The sequence below is a fragment of the Artemia franciscana genome, chromosome 13 (assembly GCF_032884065.1).
Source record: "Artemia franciscana chromosome 13, ASM3288406v1, whole genome shotgun sequence".
Taxonomy (NCBI): domain Eukaryota; kingdom Metazoa; phylum Arthropoda; class Branchiopoda; order Anostraca; family Artemiidae; genus Artemia; species Artemia franciscana.
Genome location: NC_088875.1, coordinates 33,729,579 through 33,749,739, shown reverse-complemented (window position 1 = coordinate 33,749,739; position 20,161 = coordinate 33,729,579). Strand labels below are relative to the sequence as shown.

General features: G+C 33.2%; 2 protein-coding genes across 4 annotated transcripts in view; one reads left to right on the top strand and one right to left on the bottom strand.

Annotated features, from left to right (window-relative positions):
- The window catches only part of LOC136034837 (serine/threonine-protein kinase STK11-like), a 33,207-nt gene extending 18,489 nt beyond the window's left edge, over positions 1-14,718 (bottom strand). Inside the window, exons 1-5 of one of the 2 annotated variants that reach the window (XM_065716292.1) lie at positions 14,587-14,718; positions 9,561-9,809; positions 6,386-6,559; positions 3,517-3,649; positions 175-311 (exon numbers count right to left, since the gene is read on the bottom strand). In XM_065716292.1, the coding sequence (XP_065572364.1) occupies positions 175-311; positions 3,517-3,649; positions 6,386-6,559; positions 9,561-9,802 (686 nt within the window). In that variant the 5' untranslated portion in view covers positions 9,803-9,809; positions 14,587-14,718. Of the gene's footprint in view, positions 1-174; positions 312-3,516; positions 3,650-6,385; positions 6,560-9,560; positions 9,810-14,582 lie in introns of both variants that reach the window. The other variant, XM_065716293.1, reaches the window with a different exon arrangement.
- Positions 14,711-20,161, top strand: part of LOC136034838 (V-type proton ATPase subunit d 1) — a 37,131-nt gene continuing 31,680 nt past the window's right edge. For both annotated transcript variants that reach the window (XM_065716294.1, XM_065716295.1), the window contains exons 1-2: positions 14,711-14,913; positions 19,132-19,303. In XM_065716294.1, coding sequence (XP_065572366.1) covers positions 14,793-14,913; positions 19,132-19,303 — 293 coding nt within the window. In that variant the 5' untranslated portion in view covers positions 14,711-14,792. The remainder of the gene's footprint in view (positions 14,914-19,131; positions 19,304-20,161) is intronic.

The following is a 20,161-nucleotide window of genomic DNA, read 5'->3' as shown; positions in this document are numbered from 1 at the left end:
CTTCTTACTTGCTCCATGAGGGTGATTAGACTGATTCAATGATCAATTTAGGCCAAAAGATAATCTACCCTTGAGGCTCCTAAGCATATTAACCAGAACTTAAACCAAGAGCTTAAATATTTATGACACATAAACTAAAAAGAGGTTTCACAAATACAGAAAGTAAAAACTTACAAAGTTATTCCGGAGCTCCAAACGTCTAATTTAAAACCAGAGAACCGATCAACACCGTTCGCAACTTCGGGAGGCTGAAACACAGGTGAGCCTTGACTTGTGTGAATAGAATCGTCTTGTGCAAAAAGATCCAGCATCTGGAATAAACATACACGAAAATTTACACACACACAAAACAAAGCACAAACCAATTTCTTGTTATTTTTCTTTCCCCACATTTCTGATTCGCGTTTGAATCGATATTTGGAGGTGTCAATATTTAGAATTGTCTTGTGCAAAAAGATCCAGCATCTGAAATAAATATTTATAAAAATATAGACAAGAACAGCACAAACGTTTTCTTGTTATTTTTTTCCCCACATTTCCGATTCACCATTTGAATCGATATTTAGCGGTGTCATATCCACACATTGCAAGTCACAAGATGTAAACTATTTGAAAGAAGTCAAAAATTATTTTTAGTAAAAAAAAAGTTAAACAGACATGGAATAATTTTAAATTGTTTTAAAAAGTAGATTTGAGAGAAAGAGTCAAACTTTAGCGTAAAGAGCGGGGCACTGAGGAGGGAACAAACTCTTTCATATACGGAGTAATTTGTGTTCGTTTTAATTTTTAGCATTGCTCCTTCTTTCAGTTAAAACACTTGTTTTTTTTTAATATTTAATGCACAACAAGAATCTCCTTTTATCAGCCCCCAACTACTTATATACAGGATTATTCTCCGTTCATTTCAAGTTGAATGAGGCACTCATAGCCTCCTGGCCGAGTGGGTTGGTGCGCTGGATTCGGGTTCCTTCGTCTGAGAGGACGCGGGTTCGAATCCTGGTGTACCCAATTCTTCAGTTTGGGACGGGGGTCAGTGGCGTGACTCTGTAAGCTTAGCCAGAGTCGACCCAGCTCTAAATGGGTACCTGGAGAAATCTGGGGAAGGTAAACAGGAAGGGTGTGCGAAAGCACAGGATGGCTGGCCCCCAACCCCCCATTGCACTTCCTGGCTGAAGGGCCAAGAAACGGAGATCAGCACCGCCGGTACGGACTGTAAAGTCTTAATGCGGTATACTTTACTTTACCATTTCAAGTTTTATAATCGCTCTTTACTTCTAGCTACTAGGTTTTGTTGGCTAAGAAAAGGCTGACCACTTTTTTACGTATATATATATATATATATATATACTTTTTCATAGATGAACTGCCTATCTTTCGCATCTGTAACATGTATAATATAAATATCCACATTCTTCATTTTTGGCAGTGAAGTGCATAAGGCTATGCTCAGGAAAGACGGCAACCGTGGCTCAATCGCCCATGTCGCAAGGAATGCTTTGCTTACTATAAAGCTAATATTTTTTTTTACTAAAATATCGTAAATAGTGATTTATTAAAACAAAATTCAGGCAATAATTGCGTTTAGGCATATAGGCTGCACTTAGCTAGATAATTTTGCTTGATAATACTAGACAACATCAGAAGTCATGGGTTATCGCAACTCAGTAAAGGATGAACCTTCGTTCATCCTTTGTGGATGACCAAGGACACACCTTTGTGACCATTCCAGACAAAAAATTACTAGATGAAAGGAGTTTTTCCTATATATAACATAATAGCCAAGGCCCCAAATAAAGTAAGGATGTTTTTCTTAGAAATCTAATGAGTAGGCTAGAAGACCAAGAGATTCAGCAGTGGCATGCCGGTACAAGTCGTTCGATTAATTTTTTTTTGTAGCAGTGTTAGAGAGTTTTGGTGAAAAATATTATTGCACGTTAAAGTTACCAATTAAATATATTAGAATTTAGATTTAGGTGCGAGCTTATTGTCTACAACTTTTAACAAATTGGAGGTATTTTAGTTTAGATTACAAATTGTATCACTATCTATGGCAGTTCTGGCATGTCTTACTCCCGGGGCAAATTCTTGATTAGCCCCCCCCAATTTTCAGGCCAAATTAAAAAAAAAAGTTCCATTTCTTAACAGAATTTTCCATTTATTTATGTATGTCTAAAAAAATAAAATTCTGTCTACTTAGTCCCGTAGTGGTTTCCTTAGCTTGGTTTCCGTAGTGGTTTCGTAGTGGCGGACCTTAGCTTTCGACCCACAGATCGATCCTTGCTGTAGCAACACACTGTAGTGGCGACGCAGATCCCTTAGTAATCAAGATGCGCCGTTAATCTGATTTCTTAGTTTGGTCTATTAGTTTTATTTTCAAGAAATAATGATGAAGATATGGGAAAAATGAAAATATCTGGTCAAATTTTGCCAAAACAACCAACTACACCCTCTAATTTATTTTAATAAAATTAAGATTATAACCGTTAGATTATTTATTTGAAATATTGCGCCCGGGGCAAATTCTCTGTCCTCTCCCTAAAACCGCCTCTGGTGATAACAATGGGGTCTAAGAAGATATTTAAGAAGCAAAAGAGTATACACATATAAATCTAAATATGTATAAAGCCGAATGTAAGTCTATCTGTCTATTGTGTATGCATTACTCCACTGTTCATCCAATTGCCAAGGAACTTTAAGAAATTATTGAGTACAGTCTTGCGTAGGTTTTCGATATAAAAAAAAAATCCCCCACCCTCGAGGCCATCTCAATACTTTAGGCGCTGCATGAAATTCGGGGACCCTGAACACAAATGCTCGACATTACCTTTAATTTTTTTTAAATACTTTCAAATAAAAAATATTATCGTTATTTTAAATATGGGGAAAATTTTCCAAGGGGGATATATCTTGGAGGGAGGGGGTATTTCCTAAGGAGTCAAATTGTCGGGAGGAGGAGGGAATCTCACAGGGGGAGGGGAAATTTCCATATTAAAATTAATTTGGTTTGGTTGTTTTTTTCCGGCACTATGCATATGTAACGAAAATAGCACGCAGCTAGAGGGGAATACCAAAAAAAAAACAAAAAAAACGTCTTAATCAAAATAGAATACCTATTTTGTTCAACAAAAATGTAGTTCAAGTACACCTAGATATTGTACATATTTTATTTTCAAGTTTAAAATTATTTGCTGCACTGGGTATCTGTTTTTAGGGGGAGGGGCAAAGACTTATATTTCAAGGAGTGGGAAGTTGAATTTCAGAGAGCGAATTTCGGAGAAAGAATTTTGCGGCATCACCCTGAGTGTAACTTGGGGACTTTCTCATGATTTTCTGTCAAACATTCACTCCGTCTTCAAGTAATTCTTTTTTTAAGTGCTATTAATAAAAAAAAAACGTAAGCCCATGTTTTAGCATAATCAGTCCTGGAAGTAAAAAACAGAAGAAAGTTTGAAGTTTGACGAAAATGTGCAAAAAATAAGCAGTTTTAAAGAATAAGTCTGATTTGATAATTTCTACCTCGGCTACTCCAAAATCCGAAATTTTCAAAGTTTGATCTGTTGTAAGAAGAAGATTTCCTGGCTTTATATCCTTATGTATCACACCACAGCTATGTAAATATTCAAGGCCATTCACAAGTTGAACAAAATACCTGAGAAATAAATATTTCAGTAATGAATAGAAAGGCTGTAAAAAATGAGAATGAAATAGTAAATACACAATAGAGCGCTGTTTTTTTTTTATATAATATGATATTTCTGTTTAACCTTAACAACAATTATATACAAAAATCAATCTTATTCACCCAAAACCAAACGGTTGACGTAAGGTCAATCAGGTAAAAACACATACATCTAAAGTCATTGAAAATTTTATAATAAGACATAAAGAAAGACAGGGAAAAAAAAATATAAATGACAAAATACAAATTGACAAACATGGGCAAAAAAACTAGTTCCAGAAGGAGAATCCTAGTGATTAAAGGTAGATGAACTAGAAACAGTTAATAATTTTTTTGACAAAATTGGCAGACCATAGAAACTTACACAAGAATCAATTCCAGACTGAAGGAGGGGGGGGGCGTTCCGCAAAACCCTCAAAGTATTTGTCAAGGTATTATGGGCAAAACTAATCTATTTTGGAAAATGAGCTGAGCCAAAAATTTATCAAATATATTACGCATAAATAAGCCACTCAGTTTTAATCTACGGAGATTAGCACGAGTTGATTAATATACCATTAAAAATATATTCAAAATTTAACAAAAAGAAAACGATTGTATATTATATAAGATTTATATAATATTAGAAGACAGCTTCTTAATCTTAAGATCAAGGAAAATGAAGTTTATTTTCAACATGTTCCTAGTCATAAAGGTATAAAATATAATGATATGGCTGATTCTCTAGCAGCAAAGTCTTCCATGTTATCTCCTAGTCCTTCCTCTGACCTCAATTCACGAGATATTATCAGGCAAAGATCCAAAGTTAATCACAGTAAATTAATGTTATCTCCATTTCATACAAGATTAAATACAGTGCTATATTACCGGCTGAAATCAGGTGCCCTACTTCTAAATAGCTTGTTATTTAATTGGAAGCTACATCATTCCCCTTTATGCCGAATCTGCTTTTCAGCAGAGGAAACAATCCAGGATATTTTATTTGACTGTCAGGCTCAGAGTGAGGAGACTGTTGCTCTTAACCGTTTCTGCTCCTTGGCTAAGATTCCAAATACTTATACAGCTATCCTGGATTCTAACCTGCCATGGGAAACTGATCGTAAGATATTTAAGACAGTAATTGATACCTTAAAGAAGAGAAATATTGTTTAATAAGGATTAAAGCTTGAAGAAGTCAATTTTTAAAGGGACGCGATTTATCCATAGTTTTTGATTGTGCAGAAGAGAGCTGGAATGAGTAGGAAAAGCCGTATTGGTACCGGCAGGCCTAGAGCCTTAAACTGCTGGGGACAGGTAGCTCAGGTACTCGCACTTCCCACAATCAATAGCAGTGTATTATTGTTCATAATCGTATATATCCATTGTTTGCAGACTGGAGGAGAATAGCGCTTCCAGTAGCTAGTTTTTCTGGAGAAGAAGTCAAAGAGGTGAAAGGACTTGTTGTTAGTCCATATACCTCCCTACAATTTTTGGAACTGGAACTGATTGGCTTTCTTGGCGGAATTAAAAAAGAATTCTTGATACCTTATTTAAAAGAATACTAAATTACAATATAATAAATAACAAAAATACTAATTGTAATAATAAAATAAATAACTGAAAAAAAAGAACAAAATAATCTCCGGGATATCTCATTTGTAATTAGACGCAAAGCGAGTGAAATCAACTATCACCGACGTGGTTGGCCAAAAAGGGTTTCAAGAGGGCACGGAGGTTCATACCTACAAAATATTTTCAAGAGACCTAGGCTTGGAGAGCAACGTCATATTTTTGTTAAGATTTTTTTTTATATTATTATGAAAAGATAAGAAGAAACAAAATACCTTCTAAAGAGAGGGGGGGCTAAAGAGGCATTAGTATCTCAAATTGTAAGACCTTACGTTCGGGACGATCTATCCCAAGAATGACATCAAAGAAATCAACGAGGATTTAAAGAAAATAAGCATAATCTTCAAAAGGACCTTATATGACAATTATTTGGACCGAAATAATGATAAAATTCCAATAGAAAACGCGAGTTCAAAATATGATTTTCCACGGATGAAGATATTTGACTTTCTATTACAATGAGGTTAGGAAATATGACGCAATTTTCAAATCTGTCAGAATTAAAAGAAAAACATACCGGCTAACTCATCGTAACCGGCTGTTTATCCATGAAGCTCAGCTCACAATACTATTATGAGCTGATATTCATGAGCTGATGATATGATTGAGTAGATGGCGTTCCGTTGTCGAACATAAAGACACAGATACAGGGAGATTGCTTAAAATAGTCTTGAATTAATATGATGTTCTCTATGGTGTTCAGTTAATACAATGTTTTTAGTTTTAGCTTAAATTAATCCATGGATTTCATTTCAATCAAATGTTTATAAAGTTTTTTGAACATTAAATCTTTTCTTTGTAAATTTTTGTTCATTTTTTTTCAGGTCATATACAAATGTTTTACTTTATTAAAATTGAAGTATCATTACTTAACGTCTTTTTTTCTGTGGGGTTGATATTCAGTCTTACTGATTGCTCTATAATCATCTTCTCGTCAGGGTTATGTTTTACACAATCATTTTATTACATTCATTCAGCTTAACAAATCTGAACAAATTACATTACTGGATATGTTCGACTGAACATATCCAGCACGGACCTTGGTTGTTCCAAAGTGCGAAGGGAATAGGAAAACCTTCCTAAGGGTAAGTTTCTTACCTATGGGCTTGCCAAGTAGGTAGCTTCTTCTCTGGTGTACTGTCAAGTAATTCCTGAAGTCCACAAACGCAGTATTCCATCACAATGTATAATTTCTGCTTTTCATCATTAAAGAAAACGTCAACAAGTCCACAGACATTGCGATGAGACAGTTTCTTCAAAAGGCTTATTTCTCTAAAATAAAACAAAGCATAATAATTTGTAAACTCATAATAGTAGTAAGATCCCAATTCGTTTGTTTTTTAATTAATTAACTTGGATATTGTTTACCTTTTTTATGGTAGCAAAAACTATCAATCTTAAAAATAAAGGAAAATTAAGAGATCCGTACCTGAACGATAACTTGGATATTGCTTACCTTTACCTGATACCTGAATAATTAACCTGAATAATTAACTGTTTATACCTGCATAATTAACTTGGATATTGTTTACCTTTTTTATGGTAACAAAAACTATCAATCTTAAAAATAAAGGAAAATTAAGAGATCCGTACCTGAACAAAAGAATGCATCTTAACTCTTCAGCAGAGTAAAAATCAATGTGTGACAAAAAAAGAGGAAATATAGCTGAAAAATAAACAAGAAAAGCCAGCTTTTTTTCTTTTTAATAAGTGTAGATTGAGAATTCGTTTCTTTTTGAAATCTCGCAAAATGTTAAACTGTCTAATGAAATTTGCATTTCAAAAAGCACAATTAAAAAATAATTACATATTATTGCATATATACATAAAATAAAACATAATTTAAAAAAATTAAAACAACATTGATCAAAGGCTGTTTATGATAAAATCCTGCCCAGCAGCTCCAATTACCCTCTTTTTCTTGGTTGTTTTTTTTTTCTCGAACGTCATGCATAGCCAGTGGGGTGTTATAACGTATCTAAGTGAAAATAAAATCTACAAGGCTATTTGGAGGATCCATTTTAGGGAGGGGGTGACTGCAGGGTTTTTATGGTTGTCTTTTCTACAATCAATAAAATGTGCAGAGAACTGAAACAAATGCAGTTGTTCCCTTTTCGGTCTTGTCAGTCTAAGAAATATAAAAAAAGTGAAATCTACATGAAGGGTTAATAGTTCTTTTTTCTGAAATAAATTGATTCGTAAGCATAAAAATCCTCGAAACTAATGAGAAAACTAAAGAAAAAACAATTCCAACAACAGTAATTGCTATAAAATATCCACAGCCAGAAAAGGGAGATAAGGGAGATTTGTAAAAGAGAGAAAATCAAACCAGAATTATAGATATATGAACTTACACTTCAGATATGTCCTGTTTTCTTTAAATATATATGTAGGAGACAAAAATTAAATATTAAACTTTCTTTTTAGGTCAGTCAGTTTGAGTCTTGTTATACCTTCATTGTAAGTCAAATAAAACATTCAGGGTTAATTAAATAAGTTCATATCCTTTTGTTCTCCCATCTCTTCCTTGATTGAATATAGTAACGGTCCTAAGGATAAGGTCCTTACTATCACTAGGGCAGATGAAGGCAACACTACTTACAAAAAACTGGATTTCAATCCTACGGATAAATATGTAAAGTTTATAAGAAAGGAATTGGAGTCACTGAAAAACAATTTACATATTACCCCACAAATTTATAATAAATTTTATCCAAGAGGTTGTTCTGCACCCAAGATTTATGGTCTACCCAAAATTCATAAGATGGGAGTCCCCCTCCGTCCCATTGTATCAACTTTCTCGTCACCTGTTGCAAAATTAGGAAAGTGGTTGTTGGTGACATTGCCTCAACTCTTAGGAACACAAAAATCATATTTAAAAAATTCCACTGATCTTACTAATAAGTTAAAAAATTTCACATTGGAGGAGAATTCAATTGTTTGATTTGGCTATGGGGGCATCTCTCTCTTCTTTGTTGGCAAACTCTCTTCATGGACTCTATTGAAACCTCTAATAGTTTTGATAAAAATGTAAACTTTACAGTGGAGTTTGAAGAAAATGACAAACTACCTTTTCTTGATATCCTACTGATTAAGAGGAATTTGTCCCCAGGATTTTTTAGATTAAGAACTGTTGTATTTGAGGGATATTTTATTTTGTAATAGTTGCCCGATCAAATGCGCTGATAAAATAATGAAAAATAGACGCATTAAACACAACAATAGGGTTATTGTAGTTTCACAGCGTTCAGAATTAAATATGCCCAAAAGTTTCATTTCTTTGCCTTATGTACCTATTTTGGGGGAGATGCTTAGAATTCTGCGTAAACATAACATTGATGCTTGTTTCCAATCAGTGAGACCATTAGGTAGTTTTCTTAATTCTAGAAAGGATTTAACCTGGGGAGATTTATTAGTGGGGTGGATAAAATTCCTTATTCTTGTGGAAAGTTTTATATTGGTAGAGCTCACCAACAATTTATTGAAAGATTTATTAAGCATCACAACTCAATAGAAAAAAATACCTACAATTAAGAAAGCCTGAATATTTTATACAATTTGATGAGGCTACAGCTATTTCTAATGATAGTGGATTTTCTCGCTGGGCAAGGGAGGCTATAGAAATTAAAAAACATATGTTTGCTAATCTTTCAATAAATAAAGACGCAGGGAATTTAAATATTGACCCAATTTATGATTGTTTTTTGAAAAATGAACCAATAGTCAATAAGGGAATTAAAATTTTACATAATCACCAGGGGACAAGAATACCTACTGGATCAAAAAGAGTTGCTTCAATATAAGCTAACAAGAGGATTATTTCACAACAGAATAGTTAACTTAGTTTCATTTCAGTTGCTTTGATGTTCTCGTTGAAATGACTCAGATAGCTTCTTTTCCCTATACGGATCAGTAGCGACAATTGCATTTATAATTATTGGTGGTGGTTTAATTTTTTTTTTTCAAGTTTAGTGCTTTTTTCTTTGTATCTTGTGCAGAGGACCCCTAGTTTAGATACAGGCGAAATATCCGCGTTATTTTAGTCTTTCATCTCTACTAGCCACAGTCTTGCTTGAGTTTTTTTTTAAGTTTTATCTCTCTTTGTTGTTTGTTAATAACGTAATATTATTGTTATTCTGCTCTATATTCCTCTTCTTCAAACAACAACCTTAGCTAAAACTGCTCAAGTGAAAAGTCTTATCAACTTTTTCAACACTTCATCACCTACCTTATAGCCCTTTAGGTATGTATCATCCTGATAACTTTACCATACCTTTGAACATTTTGTTCGCCATTTGGGATTCGTCTTAGCTTTTTCTTCTTTAGGATCTTTACAGCCCTTCTACAAAGACTATCAGTATCTAATACTTCCTTTACTTTGCCATAGCTACCTTCACCAAGACTGTCGCCAAACATATATTTTCCTATAAATTTGCACTTCTTTTTCTTCTCTTGATATATAATTTCTTCGGAGTCAATTCTTTGTATAAACATACTACCTGGTTCATCATCCATGGCAAAACTGTAAAGAATAGGAAAATATTCAGATTAAACAGTATTTTATCTGAAAAAGAAAACATGTTGCAAATTGAGTATGGTAATTCACTGTTGAATAGCTTGGATTGTTTGGGCTATTCGATTTTCTTTCTTTTGTTCAAGATGACAAATCCCAGGTTTTACATCTGTAACATCAAAACCATGTTGAGAACGATTTGTAATACTGTTATTTATCATAAAATTACCTGAAAGATCTGATTGGGGTAAGTTAGGGACTTCAATCCTTATCTAAATATTTAAGAAACACCATGTTTACTATTCCCTCAATCAATTTTAAAGTAGGATAAGCAATATTGATTGGACTCCAGTTCTCTGGAGTACCCTTTTCTCCCTTTGGGAGCTGTTGCAGTGTCAATTAATTCTTGGGATAGTTAAGCAAAACAAAAAATAGGACATCCTTGGCTAGTCCAAGTATCTTGGAGTGGATTAGGGTAGTGGTGACAAAGTTCACATAATGTAGCTGAGAATAGTGGGCTTTGTTAATGCCTATTCACAAAAAAGGGTGAAGACCAAATATCAAGCATGGCACACCAGAGGGGAGACAGAGGTGGCATAAGGGAGGCTCTATCCACATTTGTCACCTGAAAAATATTGTGTTAAAACTTTGCTATGGAATGGGTGCTAAAGACTGGATCTCTAGCATGAAAATATTTATGGAAAAAGGAATAATTTTGAAGGAATTTAAAAATCACAAACCCTCCTTTCCTTGAAAGCCTCATTATGGGATCTGATATACTGCTTAACAGCAACACATCTTGGTCAAGACTTTCAGAAGATATAGCCCCACAGTGACAACCCACAACACTGTACAGACCCAATAGCAGCCAATAATTGCTGCAAAAACTATACCCATGGAAGTAATCCCCCTCAAGACATGAAGTGCCAACCCTGGTGCAAGAAAAGATAGGCTATCTTGAGAAGCAATTCAAGGTGAGAAAAAGAAGCCTTCTTGCTATTGTCAGTTCTGAGGATTAGGTACTGCTTATTATGGATCAATGGAGAATGGTGGGTGACTCTCCCCTCTTTTTTGAGGGAAAAGTGTTGAATCATATGGTATTTTGTATAGCTATTGGCCATGCTAGTCATAATTTTTATATTCATTTGATGAGAATAATAATTCAGCCATTTCACTAGTTGCATTCAAATAAACCATTCATTCACCATCCCAAGCTGGCAGGTGGGGTTCTCTAAGAGAAGTGGAAAACAATGGTGGATAATTTGTTTTCCCTTCTCAGAAAGCTAAACAAAGCAGACAAAAAAGAGTTAGGCAAGCCCTTTCTCAAATAACAATACCAAATACGTTTGACAAGTGGGGAAAGTCCCTAAAACAAAAGTAAAGGTAAAAAAAACAAGAAAAAGCTTTAACAACTGCCTAACCAAAAACAAACTACTTTACAGAGGCTGCTAAACTCATCCAAATAAGGAAAATAAGCAGTCTGCACAAAATTGTGAAGAAAAAGGCATTACTTTGTAGTTGGAAAGCAAATCAAGCAGATTGTTAATATGGAAATTCTGAAATACTTGACAACCCCAAAATTATCTTTATAAGGTCAGTGTGGCTTTAGAACTTGTTAGTCAATTCGAAAGAAGCCTAGTTTATTCATGATGTGCAAATATATACCCTAATTTGGATATATTTAGGGGTGGGGGTAAAGTTCCATTGAGATGCAGAAGAATGTTATATTTAGATTCAGGATGCAATTCTGTGTATAGGGGATTTACAGCCAAGACAGACTGACAGCTAAGATGGACCTTTGCAATTTAAAATTTAGAGGTTTGTAGCACAGTCATCTAGTAGTGAAAGTAAGGTACAGCCATCTAGCCTTCAGTTGTGCCAAAAAAAAGAATATTGGTTGGTAAGTTTTAAAAAAAATTCAAGTTGATGTTTTAAGAGGCTGCTTTGGAAAAATTTGATATGAATTATATTTTATCATATCTCTGGTTTCAAAAATACCATGTTTTAGAGGTTTTGCTACCAAAGAGTTCTGACTCTATACTCTCTTTAGACCTGACTGTAATGCCATTTGGTGTCATCTAGCAAGTTTGCTGACAGTTTTTTGAGATTGCATCTGTTGCAGATAAGATGGACCACATGTTTTGTTGGTAAGACATACCCTGGGATGGACTAGGGTCCATCTTGGCTGCATAATTCTTGGAACAGACAACTTGACTCTAAGCTACTTGAGGAGCTAGCTGATATATCATGAATGTACCCTGAGTAGATATTGAGAGTATGAAAATTTTTTGTTTCAACAATTGCAGTTTCCAATAACTCAATTTTTGATTTAGTAGAAAAATAAAGAAAAAGGTTCGTGTGCCACAACTAGGGATCAAACCCATGCTGCCCTTCCAGTGTGATGTTTGTCTATGGTCTACATGTAAAAAGGCAAACTTTTAGAGTACACAAGCGCATAAGGGGCAAGGGCATGCCAGCTAGCTCTGGGAACAATAAGGAGGGGTTTTGAGATAACAAAGAAGGGGGGTCCTGTTGACAATAAGTCCCTGTACATTTATCTAAGCCCCCCCCAGGCCAGTTTGATGGCTGAAAGTTGGCTATACTTGCACATTAGGGGGTGGGGGTATGGTAAAATTATGACACTTTGTATAAGGGACTTACAAATAAAGTGAATATACCACTCAATGCCTTTTTATATGTTCTTTACAAATATAATAATCACTTCTACCATAAATTCAAATCTAAGTACTTTTTGACCCCTTAAAAATGACAAATTTTTTAGCAATTATGACAGTTCATATAACTGACTTACCAATAAAGTGAACACGCCACTTGATGCCCTTTTTTTTATCTTCTTTACAAATATAATAATCACTTCTACCACAAGTTCAAATTCAAGCACTTTTTGAGCTCTTAAAAATGACAAATTTTCAATTAAAGTATGAGTTATCAATCACTCTCCACAAAATAATACTATATTCTCTGAGCGCCATCTTTTTTTGGTTGTTTTTGAAAAAATATAATGCTATATTTTCTCAGTGCTAAAATTGTTTATAATAAGGTTAGGTTAAAAAGTGCTTAAATTTGAATTAATGGTAGAAGCAATTATTATATTTGTAAAGAGCATAAACAAGGGCATTGAGTGGTATGTTCACTTTATTGGTAAGTCAGTTATATGAACTGTTATAAATTTACCAGAGGTATATACTTTGCTAATATATAGGTTCTAAGAAGGTCTTGAGTTTCTTCAAAAAACTAGAAAGACAAGGAAAGAAGTGAAGATAAATGTTCTCCCCCTGAAAATATGTTAACTATAGTTATTCTATATATTATGAAGTAAGAATCGTTTTTGTAAGATGTTTCCTTATGTGCAACTGGGCTTGTAAGCTTATACCTTGATTTACAATGAAATAGTAAGTTTGAAACAAATGTTTTAACCCATTTTTATATCCAAAACTATATAAAGAAATTATTATTTTAAACGGTCCTAAAAGGGCTCAAAGCTGAATTGAAAGAAAAGTGATTATAATATTACAAAAGAGCATAAAAAATGCCATCAATTAGTATGTTTGGTGTATGTCTAGTAGAAGTCCAGTAAATAAGGAAATATGTTAAGAAATAAATTGAAAAGAAAGAAGTGAAGATAAATGTTCTCCCCCTGAAAATATGTTAACTATAGTTATTCTATATATTATGAAGTAAGAATTGTTGTCTTAAGATGTTCCTTTAGTGCAACTGGGCTTGTAAGCTTATACCTGGATTTACAATGAAATAATAAATTTGAAACAAATGTTTTAACCCATTTTTATATCCAAAACTATATAAAGAAATTATTATTTTAAAGGGTCCTAAAAGGGCTCAAAACTGAATTTGAAAGAAAAGTGACTATAATATTACAAAAGAGCATAAAAAATGCCATCAATTAGTATAGTTGGTGTATGTATAGTAGAAGTCCAGTAAATAAGCAAATATGTTAAGAAATAAATTCTTACTTCAGAATATGCAGAATAATTTTAGTTAACACATTTTGCAATGGAAGAACCTTTACCTTCACTGCTTTCCTCATATTTCTAGTTTTCTATCATATTTGTGTCTTTTCCCTAAGTTTTGGAAATTCTTTATAAACAAACACCCAAGTGACATCAAACTAACCTAACCTAGTCTTACTTAACCTAAATTATCTGTACTTGTCTATTAATATGTTTTTGATAGGTAGCATTAATGGTGTCTAACTAGAAAGTTAGATCAATTGAAAGCAGAATATGCAGTCAAATTCATGTTTATTTTCCAGAATTTTGTTAAAAGGAATTGTACAATAGTGAAAGAAGTGAGGATAAAGGTTCTCCCCCTGCAGAATATGTTAATTAGGATTATTCTGCATAATATGAAGTAAAAATTGTTTTCTTAATATGTTTCCTGATGCACATGACTGATACTGGACTTGCATTATATGTCCACTTTATTTGAAGGTCAATTATTTAAACTACTCCATATTTACCCATTAGCCTACCTCCCTTAATCCCTCAGATGTTGCTCCTTTGGATTGCTACCTTTCAATCAATGACACATGGCCTTTCAGGTTTTTTTCATAAAAAGAATTAAGAAATGTGTTGTTGTTTTTTAGTAGAGAATCCATCAAATTTCAGCAGGATGGGAAGTAGGCCTAAACAATGAATGCATTTAGGCTACTGTGAGAATGTTATGAATAGTCAAGAGGTAGACCCTTCATTGAATATTACCATATATTTTAAAAAAACGTTCAAAATTATTCTAAGAAGTTACTTGCATCCTTAACTATGAATTTGGAGTAAATTGGCCTATTTCTCAATTCCAAATAGGCATAAACAAGCATTTCCTTTTTTCATATCATAATGCTCAAAATGGGAATAAATAGGTAGCGTATCAAAATGAAAAGTACAAGAAGAAATAGAAGAAATTCTTGTCATATGACTCATTTTACAAGTTCATAAGTTTTAGGGTCTACAGAGGAAAATGAACGATTTTTACTTTAATGTAGATAATGGCTACCTTGAAGGACTTTGCCGTGGTTTCAAATGTGGAATCTTGAAGCAGGCTGACTACCTTAATCTTGTCCAATGTGAAACATTAGATGGTAGGCTAGAGTAAAACACTTGTTAAAGATTTAGGTTAGGTTATGTTGTATGTAGGCTACATATTTATTGTTAACCTGTCACAAAAAAGAAAATTGCACAGACAGAGTACAGGAAATAAAAGAAAAGAAAAAAAAACTACCAATGGCCTATATAAACCTATACACTACCTTACGCCTATATGCACACATATGTAAAAAGAAACAACATAAAAATGAATCTACATAGCCTAAGTAATGCCATTTGTGCTCTATCATGCTCACCTGTTTTTCATAATTGGTAATGGCTGTTTGAACAGCAACAGACAGGTCAGTTATCCCATATTGCTGAATAATCCTACTAGGCTATTTTGGGTCCAGATTGGAAACTAGAGTAGCAATTTGGCATTACAGAAATAGATAGAGCAAATCTCTATTTTATCCTTTTCTTGTAATAACTTCGAAAATTGTGCTGAATAAAGGACATGTGGTAACATACAGAGATAAATAGATGACCTGGTAGATGATGATTTAAATTTAGTTTTTCAGAAATTATACCAGCATAACTTGTTCATATTTTCTTGTTTATATGTTTTACTAGCAATGAACTGGTAGATTTCAAGTTGTCACCTATGGGTAAACCAAGGTAAGTAATGAATTGTGAAGGCATAACATCATAAATTCCATGTCTCATTGATAGGGTATGCTTAGAATTTTTCCTATTAAATAGCAACACTTCACTTTTACTTAAATTAAAATCTAGACCAATATTATCATATGATTTTTGTAATAGAGCAAAATTTTTCTTCAAACATGACAACATTCTGGCAATGTGTATGATATCATCTACAAAACCAATTAACAATACATTCATACTTTTAAAAATACAAGATGGTTTAATTACTGCTTGAGCTCTAATTAAAATATTCTTAAACAAATTAGGAGAAGTGAAAGACCTTTGTCTGGTCCCTTTATGCACATGTTGGTTTTGCAGTGACCCTATTCTTAAGCTGTAGTCTAACATTTGAACAGTCATACAAATTACATAAAACTTGGATAACACAGGTACTAACACCACTATTTTACAGTTCTAAGAGGATTTGTGAATGAATGCATGAATCAAATGCCCTTTTGTCATCTTTTGAGATGACATCAAATGCCCTTTTGAGGGAGTATATTAAATACTCCCTTCATAAAATCTGAAAATAATAGGCCTTTTGCTGTCTCAGAGAGTAGTCGAGGGTTAAATAATACATTTGTTTATTAATTAGTTTAATGAAACATGGACATGTGCCACTTGAAGTATATATTATCACTATTCTAAATGTCTTCATTGGCTACACTTGCAAGTGTGTTCTTGCCACCTCTTCTCATATTAATTTCTTCTGGTTTTGAGTTTGACTTGGTTATTTATTGTAATTTATGTTTGTTCTAGGTTATATTTATTTGTTGATGCTGATTTATGGTAGTTTTACACTTGGTAGATTATTTTATTCTAATTTCACTTATTCCTGATTTAATAGAGTTCTTATTTTTTATGAAAAACTTGTTTTGTGGAAAAGTTTTTTTTAATTATTAATATAAAAAGATGTGATAGTATTGGATTGCTAGTTTTTAATTCAGATATTTACAGTAGTCTACACTTGAAACAGCCTTACGAATTGAAATTATGCATAAAGTAAGATACAAATAAAGACAAGTATCTGTCAGTTGAAATAACAGGTGGTAGGATTAGCCTTTGAGAGCCAATTAACTAGGTTAACTGTTTGGTACAGGGCTGATTTAAATCTACTGAATAAGAAATATTTAACATTCTAGCCTCATATCTGTTGAAATAAAAGGAAACAAGGTCTTTCATATTCTCTCCAATGCAGCAAAAATATTAATTCAATTTTTTTTAATTTTTGAGATTATAATCTCAAAAGGTTTTTCAGAGCTGTCTTATAAGTGTGGGTCCAGTTCAGAATAGGTCAGTCTTCAATCACCAACTCTCCAACAGATATGTCCTTTATGGAAGATATAGTGTATTTTAAGGTAGTACTTAGTGTGGTATTCAATACATATATTTAAGTTGGTTTGTTATTAAAAATACATTTTCAATTTGCTTGCCCTCTGGGATAAGGGTTAAATGGTGTTACTTGTTATTTGGTTTGGAACAAGGGTCATTAGTATAACTCTCTAGGTTTAGCCAGATTCAACCCAGCTCCAGGATACTTTAAAGTGTTCAAATGCTAGTTTAAATGTTTGAAATTGACTCTCCACAGCAATTATGCATTTCTGTGCTACTTCAATATAGAGATAAGATAGAGATTGAGGAAGCAAGAAGCTCAGTGCAAGGGAGAATAAGATTGGTCATGTCTAAGGGAAAGATGGGGAAGGAGAGTAGACATAGTCACCTGGTATAATGTAAATTCATCTCTTGGGATGAGCATGTTTATGAGTGCACTAAAAAAACTATAACAATGGTTAGCAAACTTTTATATGGTTAACCATGAAGATGGAACATATATATTAATTTAATCTAGGCCTGGTTATGTTGTTGTTTTGTCTTAACTTGATGTTATATTGCATCAGTACTTTTGAAATACTGATAGATATAGTTTGACAGAGTAAAAAAAAATATATCCAGATTAACTAAATAGATGGTCCAAAACAATGCTATTCAAGTTGACTGTCAAAAATATTGGAGTGTTTTGGGACTTGTGAGAGATTGTCTTAATTTTACTATTGATAATTTTAAACTGGAAAGTAAATTACTCTACAAAAACTTTCATCAAACCCTTTCTAATATATGAGAAAATTACAGTATTGTATAGTAATTAAGACTGTAACAAATTGAAAAAATTACTTTAAGAAATCACAAGCTTTAATTCATAAAAAAGCTGCAGTATAAAATTAAGGTTGAGTTTGGTACAGAAGATAAATTTTTCTTCTCAAAAAGATTCTCAGTAGCAAAATATTACCCAACTTAATTTTTTTGTCAGAAATTTTAATACAATGCAAAGATTTCCAAATAATGCTAGTCAGTAAATAAAATAGTGAAATGCAGTAAAAAAAATTTACTAGGTAAAAAACAGCATGAAATCCTATTTGTCAGCAACATATATATTAAAAGCATGCAACAAGTCAATAAGAAAAGTATAAATAATGGGCAAAAGAAAAAAAATTATCTAAAAGTAAAATACAAACTACAAAGGGATTTAAATGTTAATGTTAGAAATAAGGATAGAAATTAGGACAAAGAGAAATATCCTCTAGATTCATTGATGATGTGTAGGGTGTAGAATTGACGTTTCTGTTGCTGGGCCTATTTGATGCAGGCAGGTAGTAGGCTGTTGTTCAACCTTGTGGCAATAGGAATTGAACCTTGGCCCTGTATTCTAGGCATTGTTTACCCCCCCCCCCAATTGACAGCCATGGCAACAACTGTAATTAGCATTGTTTAATGTACAAGTTTTTGGTTTTACTTAAGAACATATATAAAAATAATATAGTGTTTGCCTATAACTTTAAAGGTGTCCAGGATTGACTTCTAAAAAAAGGAATTTGTTCAATATTTTTTTATAGCCTACACCTATTATACTAGTTAAGTTAATTGCTAGTATAAAGTGGGTAATCCATCACAGACATACTCCATTCAACTAATCTATTTTAAACCAATATTCTTTATTCAGGATTCACTTTATTTCTTAGGAATAATGTGCCTATTTTGGGGGTTAAATTTTGTTTCTTCATTATTCAAAAGATTAAGTCAAAGTACATACCAAAGACACTGATATTCCATTTTACTTTTGGGTTAAGACTTTACCAAAGTGGGACTGTACTTATCCAAATGCAACAGAGGATAATCTTTACATCTATGCAGCAAAAGGTCTTTATAAATCAACAAGTATAAGTGCACATATATTGAACCTGCTGGGAGAGGCTCAATAAGCTTTTTACCTAAGGAGTTAAATTATATGGTGGTAAGGGGCCCTTTGAATGAACCAAATGGGAGAATATTCTTCCATCCCTTTTTAGATTCATGCATCTTCACAGGATTTATGTCTATCTGTGAAATTATCATCCTGCTGATATGTAAATTATTATTGATTAGAATGTAACATCTGCCTAGCTTTCTTTTGTGTATTAGCTGATTCTGAAGCTCTGTTTATTATCTATCCTCCTCTCCCAAAGAAAAGATAAATTAAATATAAAATAAATGAAAGTCAAGCACATCTTAATCTCTTTACCCAATTCTAGACTTGAAGCTGCATTTGCAGAGCACTGACTATGGTAGCTTCCTAGCAAATGAGCCTAGCCCATTGGCAGTATCAACCATTGATGATAAGCTTAGAGAAAAACTGGTCATTGAATTTCAACATCTCAGAAATCATGCTGTGGATCCTTTAGCCACATTTCTTGACTTTATTACGTAAGAAGTTCAATTTATCCTCTAAAATCTTATGATTTTGCTAGAATAAGGAGAATAGCGATTGCTTAGTGTAATATTCACTGGCTGAATTATCCCTAAACAGAATAAGTGCAAGCCACTTAGGCAGTCCCTGATCTTGAATTGCTTTTCTGATCCTGGGCGGATTGCCTACCTACCTCCTAAAATGTAAATACTTCCCTGTAAATGTAATGAGTGGACTAATGAGCACTACTAAAATATTTAAGTCTCTAATGAAATGCTTTGGTTTTAACACAAGATACACCCTGTTGTTTTAATCATGGTGATAACTATGTTCTCAGGAAGGCTGTTATGTCAGGGACTTATTGACCAATAGTGAGAGCAAATTATCCCTGTGAATGTATACAGCCTTTCAAATGACAGGTCTTTCTGAACAAAACACAAGCTAATGTTTTTGATTACAAAATAGCATAATTGAATTGTAACATAATTGCTGATAAATAAAAACGTCATTTAGAATTAAGATAGTACATTCAGGAACGCAAATTAGATAGAAGAGCAGTTAGCATAGAAGAGCTGGTCAAAATAGGTATATACCTTCAATTTTTGGTGTAATGAGTTGGAAGTTGCATTAAATGGGTTCTCTGTTCTTTGACGTTTAATAACTCGTCCCATCAGCATCACGATGTTTTGTTTACCATAACATATCTGTAGATTTTGTCAAAAATCCACATTGATTATTAAGAAGACTTATTGACAATTAGCTAACAAACTGTTCAATTAGAGATTCAAGTTTTGTTTATATAAGTTTTAAATCTCCTTTATAGGGTTGCAGTGATGGTGTATCCAAGGGGATGCCTCTCTGCCTTGAGTGCAGTT